The sequence below is a fragment of the Equus przewalskii genome, chromosome 4 (assembly GCF_037783145.1).
Source record: "Equus przewalskii isolate Varuska chromosome 4, EquPr2, whole genome shotgun sequence".
NCBI lineage: Eukaryota > Metazoa > Chordata > Mammalia > Perissodactyla > Equidae > Equus > Equus przewalskii.
This window is the reverse complement of record NC_091834.1, coordinates 41,109,807-41,135,015: the sequence shown is the minus strand read 5'-3', so window position 1 is coordinate 41,135,015 and position 25,209 is coordinate 41,109,807. Positions and strand designations below refer to the sequence as shown.

The window sequence follows — 25,209 nt, the reverse complement described above, 5'->3', positions numbered from 1 at the left end:
CCCCAATCAGTTTTATTTTTAGATTTAGATGAAATTACTCTGTCAAATTACCATAAATGTTTCTAACTGTTTAATCTCAATTTCAATACTTATTTAGTTATGGAGCAGCATGAATCTGCAAAACCATGCTCTGTGTAGTGATGCTCTAGGCAGAATCCTGAGGAAACATATCTCTAAAGTTAAGGTCAACCAGTGAGGTACAAAACCTCAGTTCTGTGAAAAATTAACATCTGTAGGCATAAATTTATAGTTAATTGATTGAGAAGGAACAGAAGACAAGGTTGGGCAGGGCATAAAAATATTCTCATGCCCCTCTGATTATCAAGAATGCATAATCTCAAAACAGACAAAAATGACCCTATTTTCAGTCAGAGAGCATTCACGGTTCATATACTTGAAGAGCCCAATCTCCTAGCTATACAGATACACCAAATCCTGGATAGATAGGGAAAATGATGGATGCAGGAATCCCCAATATGTTTCACTTAAAGCAAGACAACTTTCTCCCCACTTCTGGGTCTGGTAGATATTCTCATTCTTTCAATTATTCACTCATTAATTATTTTGTATAGGCATGTATTGGTACAAAAGATGAAAAGATGAATAAGATACACGTCCTACCACAGAAGCATTCACAATCTAGTAAGGGAGCTTGGCATGCAATCAATAGTTGCCACATACTAAGAGATGTTATAATAGAGGTATGTACAAAAGGTTCAATGTGCTAAGGAAAAAGAAAGCAGTAGCTGATAAATCCTACAGAGCAGTGGAATGGGAACTTGGGTAGAACAGAGAAGGGGAGATAAAGTAAGACTAGGAAAAATAAGAGATGATGCAGAAGAAAGGTCTGTAAATGAGTAGGCACTAGAAGAAAGGACAACAGGCATGGAGAAGTTTGGATGAATGCAGGTACATGAGTACAACTGAAGGAAAAGGCACTATGGATTGAGAGAAAAAATCTGAAAAATGGTAAAGACGCAGAATTGTTAGAATTTAGTGACAAATGGGACTGATTGGTAAGCAAAGGAAAACATCTACCATGACTTCACAGTTTCTGACTTAGGCAGATGGTAATGAACCATATAAAATAAAGAATATAAGAAGAAAAGCAAGTTTTAGGAGCAGAAAGGAAAAGAAAAGGAGTTTGATTTAGACACGGTTAAGTCTGATATGAATAGATAGACTTTTAGCATATCCTACATTTCGTGGGCCGTGGAGCAGGACAAGGTACCTAACAGATATACAGAAGCCTAGCTCCAACTGATCATCTGAAGACCTGAAGTGATGCTACAGAGCAAGTGCACACTGATCAAACTGCTCTACGATAAGAATACAGAGCACCTGCTCAGAGCTGAATCACTGTTATACAAACATTCACATAACATGACATAATTTGTAACAGTATGCATGTGCTTGCTAGTTCATAAAACTCAACCAGAATTTGACATCTTGCCCCTCGACCTCTGCTTGAGAGGGAAGGAAGAAGTAATTTACTCCCAAAAGATGAGAAACAACTCTTAATGGGGGATCCTCTCCATCCCACAATCCCAACTGCTTTCAAGCCGTTTGTACTCTTTTCTGTCAAAGAAACCACAACTTGCAGAGACGTTTGAATTGTGTTAATGTCTTCTCATAGTGTCTGGAACTGGGCTGAAGATAAAGACAGTAAGGACTAGATAGAAATTAAAATTATGGGGGTTGATGATATCACACAGGCAATGAAAGAGCCAAAGGACAGAAACTTGGAGAAAACCAGCATTTAAGGGGCACATAGAGGACTCAATCAAGAAAATGTGGTTAGAGATAAGAAGCCAGAAGAAAATGAAGTCACTATAACACATTCCCAGTTTTCTATTCCCCAGTTCTTTATTCCTCTCAAAAGGAGAAGCTATTAGTTATATTACCTACTGATAAAAATACAAATTGAGATTTACATACACCTCTTGAATTTCTCTAGGAAAACAGGACTAAGCAAACACTAAAACGAAAACAATACAATAGCAAAAACCAAAGACATAGATATATATCATGATAACAAAATTAGACTAAATAAAAATTTTCAGAAATAAATCTGATCTGAAAAGTTTTGTCCTTTCTCAAATTACAGTTTTTGAACCGTTTCTACCAAAAACTAAATTCAAAATTTATACTTTACCCCCTAAATAGATCTGGATTTTAGCAATTTCCTTCTCCTGAGGCAAACCACAAGCCATCATTTAACATCTGAAATTAAGATCATTTTCATCAAAAGATACAGTATGATATAACAAAATTCATATAAATAACTTTTTCCAATTCTCTCAACACTTACATAGACTGCAAAATACTGTTTATGTTTACTCCTTAATGAAGTAAATCATACCTTTATGTTGGCTAGCATCTGCATTGAAGTTCATCTGTCCTTCTAGATGATTCTGTCCATCATCATCTGAATGCCTAGCATGAGCGTCATTATGAAGAATATTAGGCTGGGTGTCAACTTGCTCTCCCAACAAAATATTAAATAGCTGAGAACATAAAACAAATCCAATTGCTGATCCACAGAGGAAGGTTAAAAAATTCAGCCAAGATTTAGAGGCCATTTCCCGAAAGTGTATTTCTGTAAGAAAAAAATTAGCAGGATGTTACAAATTATAAAGCAATATACATACCAAGAGTAAAAAGTCTGATAACTTTTAGCTATACTGGAAAATTAATTCCTTCCATATAGAAAAACATTCTTAACTTGTATCCACGAGTTTATCCTTCTATTTGCTGCTAAAATTATGGACAAGTCAATAAAATAAATGAGTAGTAACTAGGATAATCATTGGGGTGGGGCATGGGTAAACATGGTTCAATCAGAATCACTTGAGGAGCATTTTAAACATGCAGATTTCCAGATTTGACAGTTGAGATTTAAGGGACAGTTTTGTGTTATTCCTTGTTTAAAAAAAAAAAAAAAAATCAAGCAATACAGAACTGCATGAAGAAGAAAGAAATCACCCCAAATCGCATTACTCAGAAACGACTATCATTAACATTTGGTGATTATCACTATAGATATGAATAACAGAGAAGGAAGGAGAGATAATTATAGCTAACATTTGAGCCCTATACTAAGAGCTTTACATGAATTACCTGTAAACCATCAAACAGGGACCATTAATCCCATTTTACAGATGAACTAGGACACAGGGAGGTTAGTAACTTTCCCAGGGTCATGCTACAATCTGAATCAAGAATTCAGACTCAACTACTTTGCTACAGTTTCACAGAATTTGGATTATAGTAGTCATGCTACTTTATTTTGTTTTAGATTGGCACCTGGGCTAACAACTGTTGCCAATCTTTTTTTTTCTTTTTTTTCTGCTTTATCTCCCCAAACCTCCCTGTACACAGTTGTATATCTTAGTTGCAGGTCCTTCTAAGTGTGGGATGTGGGACGCTGCCTCAATGTGGCCTGACGAGTGGTGCCATGTCCGCGCCCAGGATCCGAACTCAGGATCCGAACCCTGGGCCGCTGCAGCGGAGCGCGCAAACTTAACCACTTGGCCACAGAGCCGGCCCCCGTCATGCTACTTTAAAGATTTAACACATTAAGTTTGATTTACTCGAATTTATAGAAAAAAAGGGAAACTAAATGAGTCTAAAATGAAATCTGAATGTCAGCTAAACATTTATAACATGACTCCTATCCTCTAAATGATCCCTTTGAAGGAAAAGAAGATTATGAAAAACATAAAACAATTGGAGGCATGAACAAGGCTTATATGATTAAAAACTAAATAATGCTGTTAAAAAAAAGCAAATAAGACCTACACAAATGGGGAGACAGATCATGTTCATGGGTTAGAAGACTCAATATAGTAAACCATCAATTCTCTCCAAATTGATTCACAGGTTTAACGTAATTTCTATCAGAATCCTTTCAAGATCTTTTGTAGATAGACAACATCATTCTAGAATTTATATGTTAAGGCAAAGGAACTGGAATAGCTACAACAATTTTGGAAAGAAGAATAAAGTGGGAGGAATCAGTCTACCTGAGTTCAAGACATCATATAGTGACTGAAATCAAAACTGTTTAGTACTGGTGGAGGGACAGACTCATGGATTAAGTGAATAGAATAGAGAACCAAGAAACAGACCCACATAAATATGCTCAACTGATTTCTGACAAAGAGACAAGCAATCGAGTGGAAGAAGGACAAGACTTTTCAATAAAAGGTGCTGGACATCCCTAAGCAAAGATATAAACCTCGCCCCAAGTCCCACACCTTATACAAAAATGAACTCAAGATGGATCATAGATTTAAATGTAAAACATACAACTATAAAACTTTCAGGAAGAAAATAGGAGAAAACTCTTTGGGATTTAGAGGTAGGCAAAGAATTCTTAGACTTGACACCAAAAGAACAATTTATAAAAGGGAAAAACTGATAAACTGGACTTCATCAAAATTAAAAACTTTTGCTCTGTGAAAGACCCTACTGAGAGACTGAAAAGACGAGCTACAAACTGGAAGAAAATATTTGCAAACTACATATCTAACAAAAGACCTTTCTTTAGAATATATAAAGAACTCTCAAAACCAACAGCAGAAAAACAAACAAAAAAATCCAGTTAGAAAGCATGCAAAAGAGATGAATGGACATTTCACTGAAGAGGATGGACAGATGACAAAAAAGTACATGAGAAAACGTTCAACATCATTTGCCATTAAGAAAATGCAAATTAAAATTAAAATGAGATATCTCTACATACCCATAAGGATAGCTAAAATAAAAAACAGTGATACTACGAAATGCTGGTGAGGATATGGAGAAACTGGATCATTATATATTGCTGGTGGGAATGTAAAATGGTGGTGAGTCAACATGGATCAAAGGTAACTATGCAAAGAAAAGTATGTTCTGACCCATGAAACAAATCCAACTTCTTATCGAAGTAAACTATTCACCCTGACAAAATGGGGAAAAGGACCAAATTTGAATGATATGCTCCTAACCTAGTAAAGCCCCCCTACCTCCTAGAGTCTTAAAAAGAAATCACAGAAAAATTCAGAGACGGAATTCATACTCGCAGCTGTCCAAGGTCTCAAATCCCCACTTTATCTCTTTCAGGTAGCTAAATGGCTACACAGAAACTATCAGCCAGCAGTAGCACAAATCTCCAGCTCAAATTTTAAAGGAAAGATCCAAACGGTACACAAAACAATTGCCTATATGTGGAAGGTAATAAAAAAGATTTCCATCTACATAATTTTTAAGCAAGACTAGCTAGAATTGATTCTATTTACAAGTGAATAAATAGAAATACATGGAACCTACATAAAAATCTTGCAGTGGGGGAAAAAAATTAAACATAGGATGCAAAAGATAGGTAAAAAGCACCATTCTGAACACTTACTCCATAAAGAAGAAAATTTTAAACTACATAGGACTACTTTGTATTCTCTCAGAAACTGAAGAGATTAAAGCAATTACTGAGATGATAGTTATGAAAGACAATGGAGAGCCAACAGAGATAACTTATTTCCTAAAAGAGAGCAGAACAAATGAAATAAGAAAAAACTCAGAAGTAATAAAAGAAAATGCACTGAAGTAGAAGCCATGCATCTCAATATTTAAAGGTCTCATATATAACCCAGGAAAACCTAATACAGATGGATCAGTATTGCGAGACATCTTGAACTTCACTCTTAAAAAAAACAAAACAAAACTCTAAATATCCAGGAAAAAACAAGCAAGTCAAAGGCAAAACATCAGGCAGAACTACAAAGGAAAAACATACAGGCAACTTTCTCCTCTATATCATTATAAGCCAAAAGAAATGCTGCAAAAACCCAAGTATTTGAGGGGGGAAAACATATGTCCTTAGACTTAAATATTCAGCAAGCTGTCATTCAAGAATCAAGATAACAGGAAGACATTTTCAAATATGCAAGGACTCAGTCCCCATATACCCTTGGTACACTACTTACTTAGACACATAATTCAGCTAAGAATTAAATCCAAATGAAAACAAAACCATCAAAATTCACAAATGAAGAAATCACACAAGGAAAGGGTTAACATACAACATGAAAGGTTGTAACCCTTCCCAATATAAAACTGTGTAGTAATTGTCTGTGGTAATTATGAAACAAAGCAGAAATGTTACTATTCTGGAAAGAAAAGCTACATAGGATAAAATGATAATAGTAATTTAACTATATAAGAAACCTAGGCAGAAAAGGCATATCATGTGAATGAAAATGGAGTGGAGGGTGGGAGAAAATGTGCTAAGAAGTATGTGCTCTAATTTTATTAGAGGGGTAACTCAAAGTTCGTATTTTAAGTTTAATTCCAAAAATCTTCAAATACACACAAAAGTATAATAGTGAACTAACCCCCATATACTCATAACACAGATTAAATTATAATTAAAATATTTGCTATATTTACATTTATTATTTTTTCAACTGATTATAAAATTTTAATGCAATACCCAGACATCAAGTCATCTCATCTCTACATACTTCAATATTCGTCTCTGAAAACATGGACATTTTCTTACAAAATGCCTAATGAAATTATCAATGCCTAACAAAAGTAACAATAATTCTTTTAACTCATCCAACCCACAGCCCATAATCAAATTTCTCCAACTGTTTCTATAATCAAATTGTCTCAATTAGCTCACAAATGTCTTTTTCACAGTTGGTTTGTTCAAATCAGGAGTCAAACTCTATCCACACTCACAGATAAAATAAAAAACAGGAGAACACATTATATAACAAATAGCCATTAAACATGTACCTAAATGAAACACACATTTCTCTAAAAAAGCAAATTGTCAAAGCTGACTCAAGATATAAAACCTAAATGGACAAATAACCACAGAGGAAATAAAGAACACTGTCAAAGAGCCAGACTTCAAAAAGGTCTAGGTATCTCCTGGATAAAATACTTCAATATTTCAAAAAACATAATTTTTATATTACATAAATCATTCCAGAAAATTAAGTAGCAGAACTTAACCAATTCTTCTTTTATGTAAAAGCTTGATACCAATATCTGACAAACAGAGCTCCCCAAAATAGCACAGAAAACTTCAGTGACCTCTCACCCCAAAATAAATTATCAAAGAGAATGCAGCCCAAACATTAGTGGTTATCTTAAGTTGGAAGCAAACTCTGAGACGAGGCATTTGTGTGAAAGTGATTTATTAGAAAGAATTCCCTGGAAAAACTTGTAGGGAAGTAGGACAGTGAAGGGAAGGAGGCCAAGCCAGGGTAACATACCAAAGTCCCATGGAAGGTAATTTTCCCTCAATCCCTCAGGGTAGCTCTAGAGGCAACATAGGCCACATCTCAGAGTTGTACCCACACAATCACGGTTAAGGGCTGTCCTTAGGAAACAAATTTGCCAGACACTTTCACAGATGTACATTGGTAAAGCAGACTCTGGCAGTGTGAAGTCAGCCCTGCAACAAAGAACCGTAGGAGACAGATATTGGGAGTGAAAACACATCATGAGCCTGTGAGCAGGAAGGAGATACAGGCCTATCGATAGAGCATTAGCATTATCTGCTACTGTGACTTTAAGATAGGGAAAGTTAAAAACCACTTGGTTTGGATTTGCACTATGGAATCCCCAAAAGGTTCCGCAACGAATTATTCCAGTTAGATCCTACAGTGAAAACCACTGGTGATATGCCCCAACATCATATACAGAGATTTCAATTGTTTTTTTAATATCTACTCTAAAACATGGTCAGTGAAGAATCACCAGATATTTTAAGGAAAGCCTCTAATGTGAAAGAAAAAGACCAAGATAGTCAAATTTAAAGAAATTTGGAAGAGACTATGCAATGAGATGAAAACAAATTAAAAAACCCCAAAACTATCATTAATATCCTGAGATAAAAAATGCTATGCCATTGCATTCACAAAAGAAGAACAAGATATCAGCTTTAAAAAAAATCATGAGAACAAAAAGAACTCCTACAAATTAAAATATAAGAAAATCAAAAACCTCAATAGAACAGCTACAGGGTAACATTAAAGAAATTGCCCTGAAAGTGAGCAAAGAGACAAGATGATGGAAAATAAGAGAGAAGATTAATGACAACTAAAGATCAGCTTAGAGGTGCAGATAAAAGAGAGGGGAGGAAATCAACAACTAAATATGTCAAGGAAGTTTCCAGATTGAAAGGATTCAATGATACCCAGGCACAGTGAATAAAAACAGGCTCAGAAAAATGTATTATCATGAAATTTCAGAACACTTGGGTCAAAGAAACCACTCCGTAAGCTTTCAGACAAAGGGCAAAAGGTCACATATGAGAGGTCAGGAATTAAATGATTTTGGACTTTCATACAGCAATACTGAAAGCTAGAAAGCAATGGAGAAACTCCTTCAAAATTCTGAGGAACAATGATTCCCAGCCTAGAATTTTATGCCCAGCCAAACTATCCCATAAGTATGAGGGAATGGGTAAAGATATTTTAAAGACATGACAGACTTTGCTCAGATCAATATTCAGTATATCATAGTGTATCTATTTTAAAGCACCAGTAGGGCAATGATGCAGAAATGTTGAGCAAGCTATGGGACATGCAGGTCAGGAGACTGGGAAAACATTCACAGTTAGTCACCCATATATTTGAATTACAAAATTAAAAATAACAGTCAAATCTAAAATATGATCTAGCAAATAAAAAAAGGAACACTGAGTAATTATTCAATGCAAAGGATACTCTTCTAGGTGCTTTAAATTAATTCACTTAATCTTTCCACAAAATGATACAGGCTAAAAGAGCTGTCTAAATTCCTAACACTTTCAACAGTTTGCCATGTGATCTGACACTAACAAAAACTCAAAAGACAAGATTTTCTTTAGTATATTCCCTTCTTTGCCTTCAGAGTGTAGTTAAGTGACTCAATTAAATCTAAGGAAATTATCTTAATAAAAAATAGAAAAGCATTTATGAACAGTGCCTTCACATAAGCCCTCAAGTATCTGCTAAATGAAAGATACACAGCCAAAAATTAGACCCAATAAAAGGGAAAATTATATACACTAAGGTATACTCACTAAGTAGAATATTATACAATCACTAAAATTTTCTTTAAGATTAGATAACATGGAAAAATGGTTAGAACATAAGTGAAAAGAAGGATGCAAAGTTTTATATACAATGTTATTCCAACTACGTGCTTTTAAAGAAAAGCCATCCTAAAAAAAGAGACTAGAAAAAATATACCAAAATGTTAATGTCTAACCTCAATCCTAATTTCTAATTTCAGTGGTGAAATCACAGACAATCAAGAATATTTTTCCAAATTGAGTTTAATGAGGCATGAGTATATATTATTTGAGCAGCTCTCAAAAATTTTAGACTCAGGATCCCTTTAAACTATTAATTAGTGACGGTCTTAGCTTTTGTTTATGTGAGTTATAGTTATTAGATTTTTATTAGAAATTAAAACTGAAGAGTTTTAAATATTTACGTATTCATAAACAGTAATGACAAACCCACTACCTATTAACATAAATAACATTTTATAGAAAATAACTATAATTCCCCCAAAAAATTAGTGAGAAGAGTAGCACTGATTTAAATTTTTGCAAATCTCAGCATCTGGTTTAATAGAAGACAGCTGGATCTGAAATTCTGTATCTCCTTTGCATTCAATTTGTTGCAATATATTATGTTTCTTCTAAAAAAAACCTGACTGTATACTTGTGAAAGAATAAGTGAAAAAGGCAAATAACTTGTTGAAATCAGTGTAAGTTTTACTTTTGACTTTATGGACCTCCCGAAGGGGTCTAAGAGATTTCACTTTCCCTGGACCACTTTGAGAATTGCTGCATTATTCTCACTAAAAACTTTTTCCTCCAAATATACTAAATTGAAATTTTGGCATCAAAAGATACCATCAACAGAGTAAAAAGGCAACCTAGAGAATGGGAGAAAACATTTCAAATCATTACAGTCATGTGTCACTTAACGACTGGAATACATTCTGAGAAATGTGTTGTTAGGCAATTTTGTCTAGTGCAAACATCAAAGAGTGTATTTACACAAACCTAAATGGTATAAGTCTACCACATACCTAGGCTATATTGTACTAATCTTATGGGACCACCATCATATAACGTGATCTGTCATTGACCCAAACAACATAGTGTGGCACGTGACTGTATGTGATAAGGGATTACTATCCAGAATATACAGAAAACTCCTAAAACTCAACAAAAAAAAAACCCAATTAAAAAATGGGCAAAGGACTTGAAAAGACACTTCTCTAAAGAAGATATATAAATGGCCAATAAGCATGAGCATGTTGAGAATGAAAAGATGCTCAACATCACTGATCATTAGGGAAATGCTAAACAAAACTACAAGACATTGGGCCAGCCCTGGTGGTCTAGTGGTTAAGTTTAATGCACTCCACTTTAGCAGCCTGGGTTCAGTTCCTGGGCGTGGACCTGCACCACTTGTCTCTTGGTGGCTACGCTGTGACAGTGGCTCAGATACAAAATGGAGGACGACTGGCAACAAATGTTAGCTCAGGGCAAATCTTCCTCAGCAAAAACAAAACCCAACAAACAAACAAAACTATGAGATACCACCTTACATCCTTTAGGATGGCTACTATCAAAAAAACCCTAGAAAATAACAACTATTGGTGAGGATATGAAGAAAGGAAACCCTTGTGCACTGTCGGTGAGAATGTAAAATGGCACAGCCACTGTGGAAAATAATATGGCACTTCCACAAAAATTAAAAATAGAATGACCATGTGATCCAGCAATTCCACTTCTGGATATATGCCCCAAAGATCTGAAAGTAGGGTCTCAAAGAGATATTTGTACACCCATGTTTATAGCAGCATCATTCCCATTAGCTAAAATGTGGAAGCAACCCAAGTGTCTCTCAACGGATGAATGGATAAACAAAATGTAGTATATACATGCAATGGAATATTATTCAGCCTTTAAAAAGAAGGAAATTCCAACATATGTTACAACATGGATAAACCTTGAGGATATTATTCTAAGTGAAAAAAGCCAGTCACAAAAAGAAAACTACCACGTGATTGCACTTAAATGAGATACTTAATTAAAATCATAGAGACAAAGTAGAATGGTGGTTGCCTGGGACAGGGAGGGGGGATGGGGAGGTATTGTCTAATCAGTAGAGAGTTTTAGTTTTCCAAAATGATAAAGAGTTCTGGAGATAGAAGGTGGTGATGGTTGCACAACAAATGTACTACTGAACCGCACATTTAAAAATGGTTAAGATGATAAATTTTGTTATGTGCATTTTACCACAATAAAAAGAAGTCAACGATAAAGATGTTGCTTTTCTCCAAATTTATATATGTAATGTCATCCCAACTAAAATACAACAAGACTTTAAAAAGTTAAATAACTTAGTAAAAAGTATGTTAACAGTTTGGAAAAATAAACATGTGCGTATACCTGAGAAATTTCTGGAAAGAGGTGAGGGAGGGTTGACTAAGCCTACCAGACCCACTTAAAATAAAAGGATTTTTAAAACTTAAGGTGGTAAAAATTATCCTAAACGTTGTTTGGAAAAACAAACGTGAGTATAACTGGGAAATTCTTAAAAAGGGTAGAGGGGGCTGGAGGGTAGATTAGACCTACCAGATATTAAAATATATCACCTACAATAAACAGCAGTATAGTAATTAAAACAATCTGATATTCAGGTAAAACAGGCATATCCGTCTATCTGTGAATCTGTAAACAAAATTGTTGTTGTTGTTGTGAGGAAGACTGGCCCTGAGCTAACACCTGTTGCCAATCCTCCTCTTTTTGCTTCAGGAAGATAATCCCTGAGCTAACATCTGTGCCAGTCTTCCTCTATTTTGTAGGTAGGATGCCGCCACAGCACAGCTTGATGGGCAGTGTATAGGTCTGCGCCCAGGATCTGAACTCGCAAAACCCGGGTCGCCGAAATGAAGCACACAAACTTAACCACTATGCCACTGGGCCAGCCCCAGTAAACAAATTTTTTTTAAATCCTTTTGTTAATTAACGCTAAAAACATAATGCTGAGAAACCTTTTCTCTCTACAACTAGACTGTCAGACTATGTTATTTGAAAGTGTATCAGTGAGATTGGAACATCCCACTCTTGCATGGATCATTAATGAAACAGAAGCAGCTTCAATTTCCAACTCAGAGTTTCAGATAAGGGTTTCCCAGACACAACATTCCACATTTATCTTAACTTTGTAGTCTCCAAGGAAACATGACTCTGAATCTGCTTCTCAGCCCAGGCCCAACGTTAATTAACCCCTTGACACACATTCTTGCTGTGTTTTAAATCTATCAAATATTGCTTCATTTAAATTTTTCTAAACTTCGCCCTTCTCCAAAATTCTATGGTAACTCTGTCCCTTCTCTATTTAGTAAAACGCTGCCAGTTCCTCTAGTCTGCGTTCTCCCTCATAGCAGCAAGTTAATTAACCTAACTGTGTAAGCCTAAAGATATACATCCCCGAAGGTCTTTATCAGATCAAAATAGAGAGTCTATAAAAAAAACAAGCACATATGGAAATCTAATACATAATATACACAGCATTTCAAATGACGAAAAAGAGGGCTTATTCAAGAAAGGTTATCGTTTGGGAAAAAGATAAAAAGCAACCAGCTAGATCTTTACCTTTCTCTTTCAAATTCCAAATGTTTGTAAGATTTCAATATTTTAAAAAATAAAATTAAAACAAACTAGAAGAAAACATCTTTTTACATTTTTATATCATGAACTGAGATCTTCCCCAAACTCAGAAGCTCTGACTATAGAAAAACTGTATGAGGTTATTCAACAGATAAATTTCTAGCAGTGAAATTACTGGTTCAAAGGTATATTTCCATATAAAATGTTTAAAAAAATCTGTACAGCAAAACAATACCAAAAAGTATCATTAAGAAAAAGATAAAAGATCAACCTAATAGAAAAACAGATAAGGAAAATAAAGGATTTTCAGAAAAAGAAAATACTATAGTCAAGAATATTCATATTTCTCTCATATTAAAGAAATGTAAATGAAGAGATACTATCTTTAACCTATCATACTGGCAAAAAATGTTAAGTTTACTAATACCCAGTACTGACAAAGATATGAGAGAAAACCGGCACTCATGCATTCTTTCTCACAATATACACGTTTACAGTCTTTTGGAAGGGCAATTTGGCAACATCTTTAAAAATTTTTAAATAACTATGCTTGACCCATCATTTCATGATCAGAAATTTTTCTTATGGACACAAATGCAAAAGTCTGCAAAGATGTTCCTGAAGCTATAGCCATAAGATGTTTGTTTGTTATGGGAAAATAAAAAATATGGTACATCCATGCTGTAGAATACTCTGCAGCTGCTAAAAACTATGACATATATGTGCTAATAAGGAAAATCTTTGCATGTCTGGCAGACTAAGACTTTTTGTTAATAAAGTGTAGTGGCTACTTTTTAAATCAGAGAAATGTAAATAAAAGAAACAAAACAAACCCAAACTGAAACCACAGATATAAAAAAGAAACATATACAGAAAAGAGTATGTTTCTTTCCAATCTCTACCCCTAGTTCTCCCCAAAGGTAACTACTATTGTTTCTTATGTATCCTTGCAAAGAAAAGTGATGCCTACATCAACATATATGTATGCGCATCTTTTAATTTACATCAAAGAGATGATGCTATCTCCATTCGTCTCCACTTTACCCTTTTCACTTATTTTCCTCCATAACACAACCTCATTCATTTTAACACTGTGTAAGATAAAAGAGTTATTTTTTAAAAGTACTACAGTCTGTATAGCATGATTCCAATTGCATTTGGCTTTTAAAATGCTTCTGTATATATAAAAAATTCTAGAAAGATATATATATATATATATATATATATACACACAAGATATTTAACAAGGGCTACCTATGAGAACTAAGATGGGGTGGCATGGGCAGAAAACGCAAAATTTTTTTCATGTACGACCTTTTCATGTTTTAATTTTTTATCAAGTACACACTCACTACTTTTCTGACAAAAATTAAAGATAAGCCATTTTATCTAGAAAGTGAAATAATACAAGAAAAATCCAAGTGTACTAAATTCCTGTTTGTTACACCAAAGGATCTCTTGATCCTTTTCAGATTTCTCCAAGTTTTAGACCCACATACACACTAAACATTTCCACCTGGACCATAGGCATCTCGAATTCAACATGTCCAAAAGTGACTCAGCTTCCTCCCTTAAACTTGCTCATCTTACCTAAATTACTGATAACTACCTAAATTACCAATGGGTTCCTATGTCACTAGGAGCAATCTGATCATCTAAACTAGAAATCAGGGAGACATTCTTAACACTCCCCTTACCTCACATCCAATTACCAAATCTTGCCAATTTTATTTCCTAAATATTTTTTTAGTCCATCTTCTCCTCTCCATTTCTACTACTTGTCCTATTTCAGACCCCCCTCTCCCCACTAAGCTACTGCATCTCCCTGACTCAAGTGCCAGTGCTCCACAACTCAAGCCCATTCTGTCACCAGAATGATCTATCTGAAATGAAATGTTGACCATGCCATGGTCATCCTCCATGGAACCCCATCGCCTACAAGACAAAAACTAAGCATCTTTAATTAATACAATGTACAAAGGCTCTCTGGGAAACTCTGCCCAGGTTTCCAGCCTCATATTTTGGTATTCCATGCCTTAGAATTTACGCTTAAGTAATCCTAAACTATCTACAGTTCGCTGAATATCCCAAGGCAGTTGGCTTTCAATTCCTACTGTCACCCCTGCCTATACAATGCTCTCTTCCCTCTACCATCTAGGCCCCAACCTCTTAAGTCCCCTTAAGTCAGTGTTTCTTAACCTTGGCACATCTGATATCTTGAGCTGGATAATTCTCTGTTGTGGGAATTCTCTGTTGTGGGGCTGTCCTGTTCACTGTAAGATGTTTAGCAGCATCCTTGGCCTCTAGTCACTAGATGCCAGAAGCACTCCCCCTAGTTGTGACAATGAAAAATGTCTCCGGGCATTGCCAAATGTCCGCTGGAGGAAAAACATCAGCTCCAGTTAAGAATTACTCCACCAACCTGTTAAAACTTAGCTTATCATATATACAAAAAATATCTCAGGAAGAATATATAAAGACTTGTAAGACCAGTTGCCCTTGAGGCAGGCAACTAGGTAACTAAAGTAACTAGAGAGGAAAAATGCTTACTTTTCACTATAATTCCACATTTTTAATCTTGTATCTCTTCTAACCTCTCCACAGGTATTACCTTAGTCCAAGCCACCTCCTTTTCCCCTTTCCTCTCTCCCTCCCTCTCTTTCTCTCTCAACTACTGCAACAGCTTCCTAATCAACTTTTCCCTTCTTCAATCCATTTTACCTAAGTGATCCTTTTAAAACTTAAATCAAATCATGTCACTCATTTGCTCAAAACCCTCCAGTGTCTTCCCAATCTCATTCAAAGCAATGTCTCATTCAGAGACAAAGCAAAAACTTTAAGATGAACTCATATAATCTGCCATCCTACCCCATTCCTCTTTCTGATCTCTCCTCCTGGTATTTGGTTTTTGTAAATCAAAAAGGAACAAACAGCAATTTCATAAACTGAACCTATTACTAACTCTTGCCCTTGCTGTGTTCTAACTCTGGACTCCTTGCTGTTCCTCAAATACATAAGGTCTTTGCACTTGCTGTTCTCTGTTGGGAACACAACATACTCAAATACTCACATAGCTCACTCCCCAACTCCTTTGGGCCTTTATTTCTCAGGGGGTCTTCCTTGGCCACCCTATTCTTACCCACAGCACCTATAAAACATCCAATATATTACATATTTTACTCACTCATCTTGTTTATTATCTCTTTTCTCCATCTTGATCAGTTCTCAAACCTGAGTCTGCATCAGAATCACCTGAAATGCTTGTTAACACAGTTACAGAATCAACAGGTCTGGGAGGTAGGGCCTGAAAAATTTGATTTCTAACAAGTTCCCAGATGATGCTAAACGATGTGGATCCATGAACCACACTTTAAGAACCAACGTTTTAGAATGTAAGCTTCACAAGGACAGAGATTTTGGTCTTCCTGTTCACTGCTTTAACTTCACAACCTGGCACATAGTAGGCACTGAGATAGGTAAATGAAATTCAGATGTCCCCTACTCTGTTCCCACTGTATCGTCTGATTTGGCCTGTCACATGGTACTAGAAATTTACTGAACACTGTAAAAGATAAATTATATGCCCATTATGGGTTAAACTGTCCCCCAAAAAGATTGGGGTTGAAGTCCTAACCCCAGTACATATGAATGCGGCCTTCCTTGGAAATAGGGTCTTTGCAGATGTAATCAAGTTAAGATGAGGTCATCAGGGTGGACTCTAAACCAGTATGACTCGTGTGTGCCCTTATAAAAAGGAGAGAACACTATATGAAGACAGAGACACACAGGGAGACTGCCATGTGACAAGAGAGGCAGAGACTGGAGTGATATAGCTGCAAGCCAAGGAACACCAAGCGTTGTCAGTGACACAAGAAGCCAAAAGGCATGGAACAGATGCTCCCCTACAACCTAGAGAGCATGGCCCTGCCAACATCTTGATTTCACACTGTTGGCCTCCAGAACTGTGAGAAGATAAACTTCTGTTGTTTTAAATCACCCAGTTTGCTTTACCTCGTTATGGCAGCCCTAGAAAACTCATACAATGACCAAGAATGAAAATGACTACACCAAGCTGTATATGATTTCAAATTCTTCCTACTATTCAACTTCCACCAGTTTAAATGTCTTAATATATAGCTTTCATTGTAATCGAATCAGATTTCCTGTTTCAGAATCTCCCCAATTTAATATTGCCTCTCTTTGCCCTCAATGTGTCCCTTCAACGTGCAAGGCAGCTCATATGACAGGTTCTAGACAATTAATTCAGATTTTCCTTTTGGTTTCTCCTACCTTCTTATGTGGTGGGTGGTCTAGTGGTTAAGATTCCTGGGCCCGGATTCACCTCCTGGTCAGGGACCCACCACACCCATCTGTCAGTTGTCATACTGTGGAAGCTGCCTGTTGCTGTGATGCTGAAAGCTATGCCACCAATATTTCAAATATCAGCAGGGTCACCCATGGTGGACAGGTTTCAGCGGAGCTTCCAGACTAAGACAGACTAGGAAGAAGGACCTGACCACCCACTTCCAAAAAAACTGGCCATGAAAACTCTATGAATAGCAGGGGAGCATTGTCTGATATAGTGCCCAAGGTGACAGGATGGCGCAAAAAGACCCAGCAGGGTTCTGAGATGCTGTACACGGGGTCACTAGGAGTTGGAATCAACTTCAAGGCACCAACAATACACCTTCTTATGGGCTTCCCTGTTTCACAAATACCAACGTCTTTATATTTTTTTTTCTCCAAAGGACACTTCTTACTTTCACACATTACAGATTTGGGTATGTACTTTTCCTTGGACATTTGAATTAGCTGCAGTGAAAATTTAAGTTCACATCAGATACACATTTAGATTTTAAGAAAAAATGCTAAATTCTCTTGTATGAGACAGTTCTCCATGGGTTTTTTTTCTTCTTTCTTTTAAAAGAATGAATCTTGGGTAAAAGAATTTTGTCATCCTTTCTTTCCACCTTTCTATAGTTTGTACTCTAGCCTCTTAAACCTCAAGAAATCTTAAAGTAACCTTGTTGTACCAGGAAGCTTAAAATTTTAAGTGAATTGGAACTGAATTTCAGCATCAAGTTATCCATTTTCCATCTAATGTTTGTTTATAGCTGCACTGTCGCAAGAATTCCAATCAATGACTTCACCACACAAAGATTCTATTTTAAATTACCATAGTTTACAAAGTTTGTAAGCTGTATAATTCTTTTATCTTAGCAACAAATCAATATACAAACAGTAAATAGTACATGCCTAAGGCATACGCTTTTGTATTTCTGTGACTAGGTGAACATTAATTCATTACATGTACTCCTAAATATGTTTGTAATAAAATTCTAAGAACTTCTGGATATTAATTTACTCAGAAATGCAGACTAGTATAATCTATACCCCACAAAAAAGGCACATTTAAGAAAAACCAGACCTATCCTTAAGTGGGTAGAAAGCACAAAATATTTTTTAAATGCTGAATCCTAAATAAAAAGATACAGAAAAACACAAATTCCAGGCAAATGTAAGAGCGAGGTTTAATAGTTCTCCACTAGTACTGAAAAACCATACTCTTCCTGTGAAGAATTTTAAATGAGTCATACTTTCCTTACTAAATCACTGTTTTACTTAACATATGGTAAAAAGAGTTAACTGTTTGGTAACTTGAAACTTTATACTCACTTAAATTGTACATCAATATATACCAAGGCTAGCAGAAAATAAGTATAGTTTACTATATACAATACTTAGAATACACAGTATCATGTGCATAAGGCTCATTTGACACTTATCTGACAGGGGTGTGGAAAGTTGTCGAAATATCTCCTGAAAACTCAGATTCCCACCGTCTAAACTTACACCAGAGCTAAACCCTAAATCATGCACAACACTTTTTCCTGGCACCCAGGCAGAGCTCTCTCTGTTCTCAGCCAAGTTTCAGTAAATGAATATATTTCTGTCCCTTACACGTTGGCCTAATTATTCACTCTGATGCATCAAAGTTCTAACTTTATAACTAACTTTTAAATTTGTAATATAATCAATTCATAGCATAAAATAGTTTCCATTCTGAAAAGCGTTAAAAGGATATACCACAGTACCTCTAACGAATTTAGAGAACTGGATTATAAATCTAGTCAACTTTTCCAGAGTGTGTGGTGCTTTTTTGTTTATTCTAAAATATAACAGGGGGACAGGATAAGAGCTAGGGCAGAGTAAATCCCCCCCCACCCCCAGACTGCGTTCATCTTTTAAGAGCATTCAATTTATACAAAGTCAGAGCTCTATGGTCAACTTGTCAGCACCTACTAATCACATCACACTTGGGTGGGTGGGGGGGGGGGAGAGAAGAAAAAAAACTTTGCCTCCTCCTCCATGCAGCAACTGCCCCAAACACACCTGGCTTGCTCATTCTGCCAGAGGCAGGAAGATTTTAAAAAATGAATCAGCCACAGACAAACCTGATGATCCAAGACAGCCCCGAGGAAGCCCCCAGCACTTGTGGCAGGCGCTCGCGCGGCGCGGCAGCCCGGCGGCTCCCGTGGAAGATGCCCACACCTGAGCGCCGGTCCCGCCCGACCCGCAGCTCGGAGGCAGCGGGGAGGGCCCGGCGGGCAGGACTGCTCGGTGGTCCGGCCGTGACCCGGGGGGCAGCCCGCCTCACCGCCGCCGTCCGACCGCGGCCAGCGCGCGAGGGCAAGGGGGAGGACCCACGACGAAGAGGAGACTACAGGTCCACAAGATAGCGGCCCGGGAGACAGGCGGCCCCAGCGGCACTCCGCCGAGACTGCGGGAGCAGGAAGTGCCCCGCGCCTCCCTCGGGAGCCGGCATGTCCCAACCCCGGCGGCGACCCCGAGACACCTGTTTGGCCGCGCCCTGGGTTGGGTTCCACCCTCCACGCTCCCGCCCCCCCAAACCCCCCACCACACACACTACGAGAGAAGAGAGAGGGGGAACCGAGACCTTGGACCTGCAGCCCGAGGGCGCCTCCGCCGGCCGTACCTGACATCAGCCGCGGCTCCCTCTCGCCCCTCCTGGGGGCGGAGAGGGGGACGACACGAGACCGGCGACCTTCGCTCCTCTTAGCAGCCGCAGAAGTGGCTCGTAGCCGCTAGCCGGCCGCCCGTTGCCGCCCAGATAATTCCCCGGCAGCAGCCGCGGCGGCGGCGGCGGCGGCCGAGGCGGGCCCAGCGCGCGCTCCCGCCGGCTCGCTCCGCCCCTCCCCGCAGCGCGTCCAGGCCGCGGCCCGCCGACGGCGCAGCCGCCACCCAGGGGTCTCCTAGCGCTGACGTCGCCGCCGCCGCACCAGCCCCAGGGAAGGGCGGAGCGAGAGGGGGCAGGGTGGGGCGGGGCTACGGAGACGTGCGGACGCGGGGATTGGCCGTCGGGCGCACGCCCCGCCCTTCTGCGAAGGGGTCTGGGAAGTCTTGTCTTCTAGGAGCAGTACTCGCAGCCCACTTGCGGCTCCTCTTTGCCGGAATCTGCTTGCCTTGTCCTGCCACAGGGTGTTGCATTAACTTCTGGATCTTGAGAAGGACTAAAAGCAGTGAAGCAGCAGGGGCTGAGGCTGGGGGTGCCTTATAGACCTTTGTCTGGAGGGCAGGCTCTAACCGTGCAGTAGTCTTTTGGCCTCTACCCTGCTTTCCGTTCTTTTTTCTCCCTGGTCTCCTCCCTGCCCTCTACTGTCTTTACTCAGTGTCTCTCTGGCCTTAATGAAAGGAAATACGGCAGGATGAGGTCTGTGAACGGGTGCTGGGCAACCAGATGTGTGAACCAGGAAAGACTGAAAACCCGGTTGGTGATACCACAAAGCCTCCTGTATGCACACGTGATCTTTGGTTCTGTCATTACTTCAGTGCTGTCAGGCAATGGCAGGAAGAGCTTCCTCAGGGCTTGGTAAAACTCATTCCCTTTTAGTTGACTAACAAGACTTTGAATCAGAAAGCTATCGTTGGATTAGAGGGAGGAGCCTGCGAGCGTTGAGGCAACCGCACATCAATCAGGAGGTAGGGGTAAGGTCTTGACTTTATTGGCGTTAACCACTATCCACAAGGCCTAGCTTGAGGGTGGGAAAGCTATCCAGCTTCCTTTAAATGCCCTCCTCAGGCAGTTCTTTAGTGCTTTTCAGCATAGCTGTTAGGAGTGTGGGCTCCTGGCTGTAATCGTGGTCCATCGGCCTCTTAGCTGTGTAACCTTGGCAATTTACTTAACATGCCTGTGAGAAATAAACCATGTATGCAAGTTATTATTGTTGTTATTTTTCCTTTAATTTGTTTAGATTCAGTTCTAGTGTAGTTTGCTGTGATATGCCATTAATAGATCCAAAAGAATCTTCCAAAAGAATTTAAACACATCTAGTGATTCTCATCCAAACCTCTCATTTTTCAGATCAGAAAACTGAGGTCAGAAAGGTAAACTGATAGGCCTATGCTAAAAGAGAAGTGTAAGTATCCTGATGTCCAGGTTAGTACTCTTTCCCTGGTGCATGCCTCCAGACTGCTCTCGCTTACCTCCCTAGCTCCATCCTCTTCTCCCTTCCCCAACCTGTGTATAGTTATTGCCTGGCCTGACCCTCTTCCCTTCCACAGCCACTGTAAAACAAGGAAAGGAGACTCTTCCAGAGCTGACAGTGTTCCAAACAGAAAGCAAAACAAAACGAAAATACTCAGGCTTCCTTACTTTATTTTAATTTTATTGGAATTTATCATGAATAACATTTTTCCACTGAGCAAAGATAAGGAATCCTTCCAAAGATAAGTTCAGCCACAACATGTCTAAGAAAATTACTGGCAAGAAGGAATGTTGGTATGAACAATACCAGATCAAATCGGCCACTCCCGCCCTTTTGGGTATTTTTGAAAATAGCTTTTATTTTCATGAAAATGTTACATACTTATTCAAACAAATACCAATAAAATTTGTCCAAATCCCATAATCCACAGATAACCATTTTTTAAAGTTTGTATTACATTCTTCCAGACATAAAGGAAAAAACCACACAAAGACATATAAATACAATATTTCATAACTGGATCTTATGTGCACAGTTCTTTTCTCACTGAAAAGTATATCATGAATAAGATCATTTTAAAAAGTTGCAATGTCCATTAAGTAGACGTACCATCATTTATCTAACCAGTATTCTATTGATTGACATTTATGTTTTTTCCAAATTTTTAATATTATAAACAAGTCTTTGATCAACTTGTTTATGCACGTACTTTTGCACAATGTGCAATTATCTCCTTGGACAAATTCCTAGAAGGGACATTAATCTCAGCCAATTCTTCAACATTATCCACTAAAAAAAGGAAAATTGTGGTTACTCCAAAGAATATGCTTTATGTATGGGACTCAAAACAACCAGATTCTCTCATTTGAAACACAGATAAACCTTGGACAATATGGTTGTCTGTCTGGTGTGGTGTTTCAATAATGTGTGTCGAAACTCTGGGAGCAGAATAATGTGTGTCAAGGCTCCTTGGATCAAGGTGGTAGACACTGCTAGTTGTTTCAACCAATATACTTTCTTCCTTACTAATAGAACTCTGATTTTTTTTCAGGGTGACAGTATGTCCAGTTAAAAATATTTACCACTTCCCCAGACTCCTGTAAGCCATCGCTGGCCATGTGACCCTCCAATAATATGAAAGTGGATGTTGCCAGGAGAGGCTCAAAGCTTCATGAAAGAAATGTCCTTTTAGTTGTTGGACCTGCACCCATCCTTTTTCTTACCTGGAACAGTGACAGGAAGCTGGAGGAGGAGCAGCCATATTTCAACCATAATTACAAAAACCCCACACACTATGAATAGTGTAGGAAGCCAGAGGTGCCTGGGTTCATTCATGATTTCTTTAAAGGGCCAGCTTACCAGCTCTGGACTGCCCATTTCTGGATTTGTTATGTCAGGAAAAATAAATCCCTCCTATTTAAAGTTTTATTGTTTGGGTTTTCTTTTATAAGCACTGAATTGAATTCTTAATTGATATAATAAGATAGGACAAGTCATCATTTATTTAGCATTATGTGTATAATTTTTTAATAGAGTGAGATGAAAATGGGGGCACAAAATGGAAACAAACAAGCAATAACAACAGTAAAAGACCACTCTCTACTTTAGTACACTTAGTTTCCCTTTCAATACCCCAATAGTTTTACAATTAGATTAACAAGTCATTTTGTAATGATTAGATTAAATTCTGTGGATTAAATTCTATTCACTGGAGTAGTAGTTTTAAAATATATCCATAAGTTCTTTGATACTTCTTTCTTCAAAAGGTGGAGCTTAAGTTCCCTCACCTTGAGTTTGGACTATACCTACTGACTTGTTCTCATGAGCAGAATGTAGAAATGACATAGTGTGACTTCTTGGGGGAGATTATAAAATATATGCCAGTTTTCCTCTTGTTCTCTCTCTGGGATTGCCTGCTGGAGAAAGATAGTTGTCATGTTGTAAGGACACTGAGGCAACTTATAGAGAGGCCCATGCTATGGGTAATTAAGGCTTCCAGCCAACAGTCAGTGAGGAACTGAGGACTCCTGAAAACAGCCATGTGAGTGAATTTGGAAGCAGATCCCCCAGCCCTAGTCAAGCCTTCACATGACTGCATGCCTGATCAACATCTTCACGGTACCTCAGGACAGGTCCTGAGCCAATACCACTGAGCTAAGCCACTCCCAAATTCCTGGCCCACAGAAACTGTGAGATAATAAATGTTTGTTGTTATAAGTCCTTACGTTTTGGGATTATTTGTTATGCAGCAAAGGTAACTAATACAGCTGAGTATAATAGATCCTAGCCCAATGCCTGGCACATATGTAGGTTTTTAATTATTTGTTGTTTGAATAAATAAACAATTGAATAAAGTAGAATACATCCTTTCACTTTATTTTTTCATCCAAGAAGCCATAACTTTATTAATTATAAACAGTACAAATTTCAAACCAAGCTACAGATACTCTTTTGAAATACCAAAAAAGGTCCTGGTTTTCAGATGGTTACATTGTTAATTCCAGAATAGCATTTACAATATCGTTACTGTTGTTCTTCAGGGCTCAGACTGCCTTTGCTCTTGACAAATTTGCTTGTGACATGACCAATTCTATATCCTTAACTTCCACATCTGTTTCATCAGCTTCTTCCTTTTCACTCTCCTCTTGTGCAGCTGGAGTCTGTGTTTTCTTGAACGTTTGAGACACTTCACCTTGAACTTTGAATTTCTCAGCAGCTGCCAGCTGCGCTTGCTGAGATAAAACCTCGATCTTGGCTTCTCCCAAAACTATGTAGGTACCTGAAGCTGGACTCTTGTAGACATCTGGTTTTGTGATGACTAAGAAGATTTGCTTCGGTTTCTAGATAGTGACTCTAATAACCCCTGTAACCTGTCGAAGACCCAGTTTGGACATAGCCTTCTGTGCCTTCTTTTCACTCCGGCTTTATTTTGCCTTACTGACTGGTTGTTCATGGTTTCCAGCTGCTGCTGCTAGGTCGGCTGCTTGTGTGGAATCCTGCTCCTCAAGCTCGGATACTGATTCATCACTGTCAGATTCTGTTCCGGACCCTGTCTCAGCCTGGGTCTGTGGCAACTCTTGCTCTGTAGCAGGAATGGTTTCTGTGGCTTCCATTTTGTGCAAAGAATGCAGAACCTGTTTTTTCACTTTAAAGGGTAACAGCCAATGATGGTATTATCTTTGATCTCTGACACCTGTGTTATATAAGGGTTTTCTGACATGATCACGGAGAGATCAGTTGTGAATCTTGCTGAGATCCTAACATCAACAATCCTGGAAGAAACATGTAGTGAATAGAGCAATGGGACCCTTTGAGACTTGAATAATGCTCCCAGTTTTATCACTGATTAGCTGAGTGGCCCATGGCAAGTCACCTAAACCCTTTAAATCTCAATTTCCCTATCCATAGATTAGGGAAAATAATCCCAACTTGCCTCAAAAGGTGGTCAATGAAATTATGTGTGACAATGTAATTGTAAAGCATTAACATTCTTTTAATTACATTAGGTTCATGAAGTCTATCCTATTTTATTTTTAAGCAATTATGCATTAAATATTTTAGGTGAGTACACCGCGAAGACTTTTCTTTCCAGAGATGATAACTTATTACTGACTGTACTGTGTACCTTTGTAAAATATTAGCATCGTTCATTGTAAGCAGTTAAGATTTAAGAATATGGCAGAATGGTAGGTTATTATATGTCAGATCTCATTTTATTAGCCTGCTGAAAATTTATTGCACTTTGAAAAGAATACATAATTATGACCGGCTCCTTTTTCTTTTCATGGATTAATTTACGATTGTGGTTGGGTGTGTGCCCCTCTTTATGGTAACTGATAGTTAAATGTACTTAGTAATAAACATTCATTTAACCAATAATTTGGTCTGAGAGTAAGAGTTTATCTTAGAGCACAATTACACCCAACAGCAAGGAAATAATTGGTAGAATGCATGTCTTTCCTTTTCAGAAGGAGGAGTTGGGCACACAGGGAAAGTCTTTGTACAATGGAGCATCAGAGG

The 25,209-nt window shown here is 38.1% G+C and overlaps 1 protein-coding gene, 1 long non-coding RNA gene and 1 pseudogene across 8 annotated transcripts in view; 1 reads left to right on the top strand and 2 right to left on the bottom strand.

Annotated features, from left to right (window-relative positions):
• The window catches only part of C1GALT1 (core 1 synthase, glycoprotein-N-acetylgalactosamine 3-beta-galactosyltransferase 1), a 53,079-nt gene extending 33,095 nt beyond the window's left edge, over nucleotides 1–19,984 (bottom strand). For 3 of the 7 annotated variants that reach the window (XM_070615694.1, XM_070615695.1, XM_070615696.1), the window contains exons 1-2: nucleotides 19,680–19,981; nucleotides 2,363–2,599 (exon numbers count right to left, since the gene is read on the bottom strand). In XM_070615694.1, coding sequence (XP_070471795.1) covers nucleotides 2,363–2,599; nucleotides 19,680–19,686 — 244 coding nt within the window. In that variant the 5' untranslated portion in view covers nucleotides 19,687–19,981. The other 4 variants (XM_070615691.1, XM_070615697.1, XM_070615693.1 and 1 more) reach the window with 3 other exon arrangements.
• A 100-nt stretch (nucleotides 19,985–20,084) lies between these two features.
• LOC103540683 (uncharacterized) lies at nucleotides 20,085–22,615 on the top strand. The gene is made up of 3 exons (XR_542296.2): nucleotides 20,085–20,683; nucleotides 21,066–21,120; nucleotides 22,241–22,615. It is a non-coding gene; the product is annotated as an uncharacterized lncRNA (long non-coding RNA).
• A 978-nt stretch (nucleotides 22,616–23,593) lies between these two features.
• LOC103540684 (nascent polypeptide-associated complex subunit alpha pseudogene) lies at nucleotides 23,594–24,320 on the bottom strand (annotated as a pseudogene).
• Nucleotides 24,321–25,209: the final 889 nt, after the last annotated feature.